We start from the raw sequence: 12,910 nt of genomic DNA on the forward strand, positions 1-12,910 counted from the left end.
CAGGACTAGGAGACTATACTACAGTACAGGACTAGGAGACTATACTACAGTACTACAGTACAGGACTAGGAGACACTACTACAGTACAGGACTAGGAGATACTACTACAGTACAGGACTAGGAGACACTACTACAGTACAGGACTAGGAGACAGTACTACAGTACAGGACTAGGAGACTATACTACAGTACAGGACTAGGAGACAGTACTACAGTACAGGACTAGGAGTTACTACTACAGTACAGGACTAGGAGACAGTACTACAGTACAGGACTAGGAGATGCTACTACAGTACAGGACTAGGAGATACTACTACAGTACAGGACTAGGAGACAGTACTACAGTACAGGACTAGGAGACACTACTACAGTACAGGACTAGGAGACAGTACTACAGTACAGGACTAGGAGACAGTACTACAGTACAGGACTAGGAGATAGTACTACAGTACAGGACTAGGAGACAGTACTACAGTACAGGACTAGGAGACACTACTACAGTACAGGACTAGGAGACAGTACTACAGTACAGGACTAGGAGACAGTACTACAGTACAGAGACTAGGAGACACTACTGCAGTACAGGACTAGGAGACTATACTACAGTACAGTACTAGGAGACTATACTACATTACAGGACTAGGAGACACTACTACAGTACAGGACTAGGAGACAGTACTACAGTACAGGACTAGGAGACTATACTACAGTACAGGACTAGGAGACTTTACTACAGTACAGGACTAGGCGTTACTACTACAGTACTACAGTACAGGACTAGGAGACACTACTACAGTACAGGACTAGGAGATACTACTATAGTACAGGACTAGGAGACACTACTACAGTACAGGACTAGGAGACACTACTACAGTACAGGACTAGGAGACTATACTACAGTACAGGACTAGGAGTTACTACTACAGTACAGGACTAGGAGACAGTACTACAGTACAGGACTAGGAGTTACTACTACAGTACAGGACTAGGAGACAGTACTACAGTACAGGACTAGGAGACACTACTACAGTACAGGACTAGGAGACAGTACTACAGTGCAGGACTAGGAGACACTATTACAGTACATGACTAGAAGACACTACTACAGTACAGGACTAGGAGACAGTACTACAGTACAGGACTAGGAGACACTACTACAGTACAGGACTAGGAGATATTACTACAGTACAGGACTAGGAGACACTACTACAGTACAGGACCAGGAGACAGTACTACAGTACAGGACTAGGAGACAGTACTACAGTACAGGACTAGGAGACTATACTACAGTACAGGACTAGGAGACTATACTACAGTACAGGACTAGGAGACAGTACTACAGTACAGGACTAGGAGACTATACTACAGTACAGGACTAGGAGACTATACTACAGTACAGGACTAGGCGTTACTACTACAGTACTACAGTACAGGACTAGGAGACACTACTACAGTACAGGACTAGGAGATACTACTACAGTACAGGACTAGGAGACACTACTACAGTACAGGACTAGGAGACAGTACTACAGTACAGGACTAGGAGACAGTACTACAGTACAGGACTAGGAGACTATACTACAGTACAGGACTAGGAGACAGTACTACAGTACAGTACTAGGAGTTACTACTACAGTACAGGACTAGGAGACAGTACTACAGTACAGGACTAGGAGATGCTACTACAGTACAGGACTAGGAGATACTACTACAGTACAGGAATAGGAGACAGTACTACAGTACAGGACTAGGAGACACTACTACAGTACAGGACTAGGAGACAGTACTACAGTACAGGACTAGGAGACAGTACTACAGTACCTAGGAGACAGTACTACAGTACAGGACTAGGAGATAGTACTACAGTACAGGACTAGGAGACAGTACTACAGTACAGGACTAGGAGACACTACTACAGTACAGGACTAGGAGACAGTACTACAGTACAGGACTAGGAGATAGTACTACAGTACAGGACTAGGAGACAGTACTACAGTACAGGACTAGGAGACACTACTACAGTACAGGACTAAGAGACTATACTACAGTACAGAGACTAGGAGATACTACTACAGTACAGAGACTAGGAGACAGTACTACAGTACAGAGACTAGGAGACTATACTACAGTACAGAACTAGGAGACTATACTACAGTACAGGACTAGGAGACAGTACTACAGTACAGGACTAGGAGACTCTACTACAGTACAGGACTAGGAGACTATACTACAGTACAGGACTAGGAGATACTACTACAGTACAGGACTAGGAGACAGTACTACAGTACAGGACTAGGAGACACTACTACAGTACAGGACTAGGAGACTATACTACAGTACAGAGACTAGGAGATACTACTACAGTACAGAGACTAGGAGACAGTACTACAGTACAGAGACTAGGAGATACTACTATAGTACAGAACTAGGAGACTATACTACAGTACAGGACTAGGAGACAGTACTACAGTACAGGACTAGGAGACTATACTACAGTACAGGACTAGGAGACTATACTACAGTACAGGACTAGGAGATACTACTACAGTACAGGACTAGGAGACAGTACTACAGTACAGGACTAGGAGACTATACTACAGTACAGGACTAGGAGATAGTACTACAGTACAGGACTAGGAGATACTACTACAGTACAGGACTAGGAGACAGTACTACAGTACAGGACTAGGAGATACTACTACAGTACAGGACTAGGAGACTATACTACAGTACAGGACTAGGAGACAGTACTACAGTACAGGACTAGGAGACTATACTACAGTACAGGACTAGGAGACAGTACTACAGTACAGGACTAGGAGACTATACTACAGTACAGAGACTAGGAGACAGTACTACAGTACAGAGACTAGGAGACACTACTACAGTACAGGACTAGGAGACACTACTACAGTACAAGACTAGGAGATAGTACTACAGTACAGGACTAGGAGACTATGCTACAAAATCATTGTTAAATCTAAAAAGTCATATTTTTTCTCCCGACAGGTGGAAGTGACTGGATCATCCCTGTAAGTACCGCCCCCAGATCGCTGGCACACTGCACAGTAACAATGTCCGTACACATCCCGCTGTATATGCTCCTACTGATGGGGCAGTAACAAGAGGAACATCAGATTACACAGTAATACACATAAACACACCATCCAGTATATAGCTATATAGCTGCACATATATAGATACAGATATATATATATCACATGAACACCCCATCCAGTATATAGCTATATAGCTGCACATATACAGATACCCTATACATATATATATATATCACATGAACACCCCATCCAGTATATAGCTATATAGCTGCACATATACAGATACCCTATACATATATATATCACATGAACACCCCATCCAGTATATAGCTATATAGCTGCACATATACAGATACCCTATACATATATATATATCACATGAACACCCCATCCAGTATATAGCTATATAGCTGCACATATACAGATACCCTATACATATATATATATCACATGAACACCCCATCCAGTATATAACTACCCAGCTGCACATATATAGATACAGATATATATATATGACATGAACACACCATGCAGTATATAGCTATATAGCTGCACATATATAGATACCCTATACATATATATATATATATATATATATATATATATATATATCCCGTGAACACCCCATCCCGTATATAGCTATATAGCTGCACATATATAGATACCCTATACATATATATATATATATATATCACATGAACACCCCATCCAGTATATAGCTATATAGCTGCACATATACAGATACCCTATACATATATATATATATATATCAGATGAACCAGTATATTGCAATAGCTGCATGTACACATACAGATACGTATACATATCATACTGATACTTGTATGTTCTCCCGTGTTCGGTGGGTTCCTCCGATTTCCTCCCACAATACTAAGCATACAGATGGGGGGATTTAGACTGTGAGTCCCATTAGGGACAATGACCGATGTGAGTGATGAGAACCTACGTACAGCGCTGCTGGATATGCTGGCGCTATATAAATAAAGTTATTATTATTACTAATATTACAGGTGGACGAGAGACAGCAAGTTGGGACTCTGTGCAAGGTAAGTGTATATGGGTTATTGTACATAATTCTACTCTATGTATCAGCCGTATCTACTCTATGTATCATTACACATGGAGGCCATCAGTAATGGAGGCCATCAGTAATGGAGGCCATCAGTAATGGAGGCCATTAGTAATGGAGGCCATCAGTAATGGAGGCCATCAGTAAATGAGACTTCAATGACTGTAGTAATGGATGGGGTAGTCAGGGCAGTATTACCAGCTGCTGCTGCCCCCGGCACTAAACCTGAGGACGCCCCCATCCTCACTCACCAATTAGCTTTAGGATTTGCTACATATTGTCTGAAGAAGTTCTCACCATTGGATTGGTAGGTAATAGCTCCAGGTGTCACATATAACACCCCCACACCAGACCTGAACAACCCCGCCATACTATGACTGGATAATACTGCCATACTAATACCGCCATACCAGACATGACCAATACCACTATACACCCACCCCCCACCCTTCTCAAAAAGACACCAGATTTACTGGCAAGTCTAAAAAGGAGGAGGGAGAGTAAAAAAATAAAACAAAAAAATTGTTATTTCCTTTCCCCTGCTCCCTGGTGCTGCCCCCCGGCAAGGTGCTGCCCTAGGCACCGGACGATGGGTGCCTATTGGGAAATACAGCCCTGGGGGTAGTGACTGTGGTAGTGGATGGGGTAGTGACTGTAGTAGTGGATGGGGCAGTGACTGTGGTAGTGGATGGGGCAGTGACTGTAGTAGTGGATGGGGCAGTGACTGTGGTAGTGGATGTGGCAGTGACTGTTGTAGTGGATGGGGTAGTGACTGTGGTAGTGGATGGGGCAGTGACTAGTAGTGGATGGGGCAGTGACTGTGGTAGTGGATGGGGTAGTGACTGTAGTAGTGGATGGGGCAGTGACTGGTAGTGGATGGGGCAGTGACTAGTAGTGGATGGGGCAGTGACTGTGGTAGTGGATGGGGCAGTGACTGTGGTTGAGGATGGGGCAGTGACTGTGGTAGTGGTTGGGGCAGTGACTGTGGTAGTGGATGGGGTAGTGGATGGGGCAGTGACTGTGGTAGTGGATGGGGCAGTGACTGTGATAGTGGATGGGGCAGTGACTGTGGTAGTGGATGGGGCAGTGACTGTAGTAGTGGTTGGGGCAGTGACTGTGGTAGTGGATGGGGCAGTGACTGTGATAGTGGATGGGGCAGTGACTGTGATAGTGGATGGGGCAGTGACTGTGATAGTGGATGGGGCAGTGACTGTGATAGTGGATGGGGCAGTGACTGTGGTAGTGGATGGGGCAGTGACTGTGATAGTGGTTGGGGCAGTGACTGTGGTAGTGGATGGGGCAGTGACTAGTAGTGGATGGGGCAGTGACTGTGGTAGTGGATGGGGTAGTGACTAGTAGTGGATGGGGTAGTGACTGTGGTAGTGGATGGGGTAGTGACTAGTAGTGGATGGGGCAGTGACTGGTAGTGGATGAGGTAGTGGATGGGGCAGTGACTGTGGTAGAGGATGGGGCAGTGACTGGTAGTGGATGGGGTAGTGGATGGGGTAGAGGTTGGGGCAGTGACTGTGGTACTGGATGAGGCAGTTACTGTGGTAGTGGATGGGGCAGTGACTGTGGTAGTGGATGGGGCAGTGACTGTGGTTGTGGATGGGGCAGTGACTGTGGTTGTGGATGGGGCAGTGACTGTGGTAGAGGATGGGGCAGTGACAGTGGTAGTGGATGTGGCGGTGACTGTGGTATTGGATGGGGCGGTGACTGTGGTAGTGGATGGGGCGGTGACTGTGGTAGTGGATGTGGCGGTGACTGTGGTAGTGGATGGGGTAGTGGCTGTGGTAGAGTTTGGGGCAGTGACTGTGGTAGACGGTGGAGCAGTGACTGTTGTAGGTACAGGCTATGGATTCGCTGTGGGTGCACTCTCTTGGCTGTAGTCTCCTGTACCACCATACTGAGTACTCTCTTCACAGGTTTTCTGCTCTTTCCTTGTATAACCATGATGTTCTCTCTTCTTCTAGACTCGTCGGTGCGTAGTTATCTGGATTGTTGGTGGAGCAATTATTGTGCTCATTCTGATCTTAGTTCTTTCCCTAATACACTGACCCCTGGACCATCCGGACTATCGTAGAGTCATCAGCAATCTGACGGTCTATGTGTAGCAGCTTACTGTATCCACTACTATCTGATGTATGCCCCGCCCACGCTGAGTGATGTCATGGGCTGCTGGCAGGTTGTCCGGCCCCTGCGGAGCTTCTTATCTGTGTGATAATTTTGCCGTCTTCTTTCTCTCTCCACAATCCTGTATAAATGATCACTATGAAATAAACCCGCCATCTGGTGACCGCGTCTTCATTATGGGAAAAATCTGATAATAAAAATTCTCATATAGGTCCCTCCTGGCTGTGGCCCCTGGTGGGCTGGAGCGTCTCTCCCTCTGGGATGCATAGGCGATGGATGACATCAAGCATTGTATATAGTGTATGTCCTGTTGGCCTGCACTCCACCCATGTCCCACAGCTGCTATATAAAGAGATCATTTGGCTCCTATGAGGATGCTGGAGTAGGGACCATATCTCGAGGACGCCGTAACGTTGGCGACATGGTACACTCTGTTTGATCAAATAGTTTGCTAAGATGCTCACTTTTCTTATAAAAAAATTAAAAAATTATATTTTAGTTTTTCATATCTACAGAGTAGGGGGGACATTTATTAAGTCCGGCGTTTTCTGCGCCGGACTTAAAAATGTCTCCGCAGCTTCGGCGCTACGGAGATTTATGTAGAAGCGGACTGCCTTTACCTAAATCCCGTGCGCTCTGGTGCACACCGCCGAAAGCCTACGCCAGCTGAGGACTGGAGTAGGTTTTCGGTGTATCTTTTGGCGGAACGGATGGTAAATCGCGCGGACTCTGAGTCCGCGCCCTCCGTTCCGCCCCCTACACACCCCCTCCCCGCCCCCCTGGCGTACCCGGCGGAAAGTGCCGATTTTCGAATATTTTATTCACAAATCGGCCATTTGCGAATAAAATAATGCGAAATCGGCACTTTCCGCCGGAAAAAACGTTGATACATGTCCCCCTAGGTGTTTACCGTGTGTACGCTGGGAGGAATATATACAGTAAGCCCTTACACCTGTGGGTTGCTGTTGCACCTTTTGTTTTTTGTCCCCCCATAAGAGACACCCCAACCTCGAGCCCAGGAGCCAGGAGAAGACGTTGGTGACAAGAAGATAATTTTGTGTTGTTTCTTTTAAACTTCAGTGATGGCGGCCTTACTACAGCGGGAGCCTCTATATCAGAGTACGACTTACAGGGGTACCTATATATTGTGGGGGGTTGTACCTACAGGGTGCACTTATATACTGGGGGTTGTACCTACAGGGTGCACTTATATACTGGGGGTTGTACCTACAGGGTGCACTTATATACTGGGGGTTGTACCTACAGGGTGCACTTATATACTGGGGGGTTGTACCTACAGGGTGCACTGGGTTCCTATGTACAGGGTGCACTTATATACTGGGGGTTGTACCTACAGGGTGCACCTATATACTGGGGGGTTGTACCTACAGGGTGCACTTATATACTGGGGGGTTGTACCTACAGGGTGCACTGGGTTCCTATGTACAGGGTGCACTTATATACTGGGGGGTTGTTCCTACAGGGTGCACTTATATACTGGGGGGGGGTTGTACCTCCAGGGTGCACTTATATACTGGGGGGTTGTTCCTACAGGGTGCACTTATATACTAGGCTCCTATGTACAGGGTGCACTTATATACTGGGGGGTTGTACCTACAGGGTGCACTTATATACTGGGGGGTTGTACCTACAGGGTGCACTTATATACTGGGTTCCTATGTACAGGGTGCACTTATATACTGGGGGTCCTACCTACAGGGTGCACTTATATACTGGGGGTCCTACCTACAGGGTGCACTTATATACTGGGTTCCTATGTACAGGGTGCATTTATATACTGGGGACCCTACTTACAGGGTGCACTTATATACTGGGGGCCCTACCTACAGGGTGCACTTATATACTGGGGGCCCTACCTACAGGGTGCACTTATATACTGGGTTCCTATGTACAGGGTGCACTTATATACTGGGGGTCCTACCTACAGGGTGCACTTATATACTGGGTTCCTATGTACAGGGTGCATTTATATACTGGGGGCCCTACTTACAGGGTGCACTTATATACTGGGGGCCCTACCTACAGGGTGCACTTATATACTGTTGATTCTACCCAAATGAAGCACTTAAATATCAGGGGTCCTACCTACAGAGGGTATTTCTTTACTGGGGGTCCTAGCTAAAGGAAGGCACTATATACTGGTGGTACCTATATACTTGGGAAAGCTACTTACTGTGGACGCATAAACTAGGATTAAACTACATACTAGAGACACCTACCAAATGGGGGACCTATGCAGTGGGTGACCCTTCTATTTACTGGAGTGACCTCCCTATCTACCTATCTAATGGGGGAACTACCTACCCTCTACATGTCAATCCCCTTCCATATACATTTTACTGTGCCAGATGGGGGGGGGGGGGCATTATTACTGTGTGGGTCACTATAGGGGGGAAGGGTAGTAAGCTTTCTGGGAGAGTGAAGGGTCTAAGATGTTTTCCCACAGGATTTCCAGAGATAAGTTGTGGTGAGAAGAAATCATCCTGGTGATCTGGGCCGGATGGAGAAGAAAAAGGAAAGTGAAAGTCAGAGAGGTAAGAACCTGTGAGCCACTGTATGTAACTGCACTATAATCACTTCTATGGTCTGTAGTAGTAATGATAACAGTCATTGTGTGGCAGTATTATTTCTGTGATTTTGTTATGGCTGATATGTAGTTTTGTTCTCTAGCTTTATTAAGGAATATTCCAGTATCATCTATTTTTCACATATTTCTGGATCTGGGGTAGAAAACAAAATGAAAGTGATTCTTACCTACCCTGGTCCCTCAAAGCCCTCATTGCTCATCTCTTGCTTTCAAAACTTTGGGGCAAAACCTGCTGGAACAGCCAATTACAGATGGTGTGCATTGCGGCCAGTGATTGGCTGAGCAGGCAACCTGCTCTGACACCTGCTCTGACACCTCTAGATGAGCACCGGGGGACTGAAGTGCTGCATTTGTCCATATACAGTATATATCCTGATAATCAAGGTTGTTGGGTCACTCAGACTCCGGACACCCCTGTGGGCCCTGTAACAGCGGCCATTAATGATTGTCACTGTAACAGTGGCTGGCCGGCCACACCTGCATGCCGCTACCATGCCTAGAGTGCAGTTCCTTTAGCCACCAGAGGAGGCGCATGTGACTCCTCCAAATTTAAAGATACAGTGTCTTAATTTTTTCCACCTCTTCCCGTTCCCTGCGACTACTTAAAGAGGAACTGTCAGCAAGTTAGACAAATCTAACCTGCTGATAGCTCCCTATAGTGCACAGGGTGCTAAGGAGGAAACTATGTCTGTTACCTTCATCCTCGGCGCAGTTCCTGCACAGTTTTAATGGAATGATCCATACGGTAAGGAGTAGGAGTGTGCCCCGATCGGACATATTAAATGACATAGGGCATTTAAAAGGATGTTAGGATTATACGACATGTAAGATATTCATAAATTTTATATTTTATGACTACCTGTTCTTTATATAACTGGTGTTTTGTAAAATGTTAAAGTTAATAATGAGATCTTTTGGACGGGGTGACTTTGGTAATATAGTTAAATAGACTTCAGGAATAATGTGCAGCTGGTCGCTGATAGCTATATAGTGAGGACTTGACTTTCAGTGGTAGTAGGCTATTTGAGAGAAACCCTTGGGTAAATAGCTAGAGAAGGCTCTGACCACCTTGGGAGTGGCAATAAACAGTACCTGCATCCACAGGATAAATGTCCGCCTCTGCTATCTTGTGGGCACCAAGTGACACACATTCAGGAACGCAGGCCCCAAATCCAGAGAAGGATATAACGCCTGGAGGGACAGCACCAAGACCACTGAGTTACTGAACAAACTTTGTAAAGACAACAAGCTTCCTGCCCCAATTTTCCAACCTGGTGAGATACTGAACAGGCGTGCTTGACCAAGATGATGAAAATGTGGAATCCTATGAACATCTTGCTGTGAAAGTTCTTCATTCCTGGAACAAGGTCCCAGGCATTTGATGTAAACTGGTTCCTGAACACATTGAATGGAATGGAACACAGACGGTTACAGAGGTGGGTGGACATGTTTCCAACTGATCCACGACTTCCACGCAGTCTAAGAAGAAAAAAACTGCACGGATACAGCACTGACAATGGAGGTAAAGGCCCAATTACACAAAGCGTTACGGCCGATGATCGTCTTGTGAAATAGAAGACAACAATCAGCCGACATGCACGATATCAGCTGATCGTTGCCTTTCAAAATGTTGAAAAATATACGATCATAAAAGCAAGGATATGCTGCCAGTGCTCCCTGCAATAGGACTGGCAGCAGCAGACCGTCACTATTTTCTATGGGCTGCCCGGACGATCTAGTGATTACCCGCTCGCTGCTGGGGCATTTAATAACGCCGGCAGCAAGCAGGGAACGAGGAACAAGCAAGCGCTCGCTTGCTCCCTCTCGTTGCCCCGTGTAATAGGGACTTAAGAGACAAACCCTTATCCCTAGCTCCCTGTGCGCTATAGGGAGCTATCAGCAGGTTAGATTTCTCTAACCTGTTGATAGTTCCCCTTTAACCCCTTAAGGACCGGGCTAATTTTCGTTTTTGCGTTTTCGTTTTTTCCTCCTTGTGCTTAAAAGGCCATAGCAGTTGCATTTTTACACCTACAGACCCACATGAGCCCTTATTTTTTGCGTCACTAATTGTAATTTGCAATGACGGGCTGAATTTTTCCATAAAGTATGCTGCAAAACCAGAAAAAATATGCGTGGGGGCTTCGTTTTTATGTTGTGTGTCCTATGGAAAAACTGACATGTTATACATGTTCCTCAAGTCGTTACGATTACAACGATATATAACATGTATAACTTATATCTTATCTGATGGCCTGTATCAAACCATTGTTAACAAATATATGTTCCTTACAATCGCTCCCTTCCCAGGCTTATAGCGCTTTTATCCTTTGGTCTATGGGGCTGTGTCAGGTGTCATTTTTTGCGCCATGATGTGCTCTTTCTATCGGTACCTTGATTGCGCATATACGACTTTTTGATCGCTTTTAATTATGATTTTTCTGGATTTGTTGCGACCAAAAATGCGCAATTTTGCACTTTGGAATTTTTTTTGCGCTGACGCCGTTTACCGTGCGAGATCAGGAATTTGATTAATTAATAGTTCGGGCGATTACGCACGCGGCGATAGCAAACATGTTTATTTATTTATTTATTTTTATTTATAAATTGGGAAAAGGGGGGTGATTCAGACTTTTATTAATAAAAACACTTAATTTAATTTTCACTAATAGTAGTTAGAATCCCCCTGGGGGACTTCTATATAAACAGCACTGATCCCCCTGGGGGACTCCTATATACACAGCACTGATCCCCCTGGGGGCTCCTATATACACAGCACTGATCTCCCTGGGGGACTTCTATATAAACAGCACTGATCCCCCTGGGGGACTCCTATATACACAGCACTGATCCCCCTGGGGGCTCCTATATACACAGCACTGATCTCCCTGGGGGCTCCTATATACACAGCACTGATCCCCCTAGGGGACTACTATATACACAGCACTGATCCCCCTGGGGGCTCCTATATACACAGCACTGATCTCTCTGGGGGACTCCTATATACACAGCAATGATCTCCCATTAAGATCAATGCTGTGTATATAATAGAGCACCGATCCATCAGATCGGTGCTCTATTATAATGGTCTGCTGCAGACCACATACATGGATTGCTGAGCCGGGATCAGCGTCATTCCGACGCTGAGCCCCAGCCTGCTCATTACAACGGATTTCCCCTCCACGATCGCATCGCGGGGGGGGGGGGGGGGGAGATCCCCCACTAGACACCAGGGACAGGGGGCACATCTACTATTCAAATGCAGCTGTCAGCTTTAACAGCTGCATTTGGATAGTTAATTAGCTGGCCGCGGCGGCTAATACCCGCGGTCCCTGGCTGCACATAGCAACTGGGGACCTCAAGCTGCAGAGAGGGCTCACGCCTGGAGCCCTCTCTGCTTACCCTTAACGGCCGCATGCGTCGTTAAGGGGTTAAGGAGGCTTCCTATGCATTTCCTCCCTGAGCCCGTACTGTTGGCTGGCAACTCAGGTGGTTATCTCCCCTTACCTTCTGGTCTGCCTGGAGCAGCTGTTTCGTGTCCCGTTAACTCAAGAGGTGGCAACCTGGTGTATCCTCCAGGAAAATCTATCTCCACCATCTGGAGTATCTTGTGAAAAAAGGAGGATACGCGTAGACAACGCCCTTAGGGACAGACGGGCACATGACACATTAGGCTCTGGTCCAGTGATCCTGACAGTCACCCAGAAATATGGAATACAAGTTATAAAGTCCTCAGAACATGAGAAGATACCCCTCAGGACTCAGGGTTGGGGTTTCAGGTCTTATTATAATCAGTCCAATTAGTTGTGATAGTTTTGGCTTCTTCTGATGATTTATAACGTGACAGCACGGACTTCGGAGTTATAAATGGTGTCCATTAACCCCTGAGTCCGTCCTTATCAGGCTTCATGCCGCAGGAATTCCTGGCACTGTGATAGTCCGCTAATGACTTTTTGGTTGGACTATGGTTTACTGTGCTCTTGAGTCTGAGAAAAAACCCTTGTAGGAAAACAACCAAAGATAGTCA

The 12,910-nt window shown here is 46.0% G+C and overlaps 1 protein-coding gene across 1 annotated transcript in view; it reads left to right on the forward strand.

Annotated features, from left to right (window-relative positions):
* The window catches only part of LOC138800597 (uncharacterized), a 28,722-nt gene extending 22,281 nt beyond the window's left edge, over nucleotides 1-6,441 (forward strand). Inside the window, exons 4-6 of the mRNA XM_069982384.1 lie at nucleotides 3,009-3,031; nucleotides 4,087-4,122; nucleotides 6,119-6,441. Coding sequence (XP_069838485.1) covers nucleotides 3,009-3,031; nucleotides 4,087-4,122; nucleotides 6,119-6,202 — 143 coding nt within the window. The 3' untranslated portion in view covers nucleotides 6,203-6,441. The remainder of the gene's footprint in view (nucleotides 1-3,008; nucleotides 3,032-4,086; nucleotides 4,123-6,118) is intronic.
* The last annotated feature ends 6,469 nt before the right edge of the window (nucleotides 6,442-12,910 follow it).

The sequence above is a fragment of the Dendropsophus ebraccatus genome, chromosome 9, assembly GCF_027789765.1.
Source record: "Dendropsophus ebraccatus isolate aDenEbr1 chromosome 9, aDenEbr1.pat, whole genome shotgun sequence".
NCBI lineage: Eukaryota > Metazoa > Chordata > Amphibia > Anura > Hylidae > Dendropsophus > Dendropsophus ebraccatus.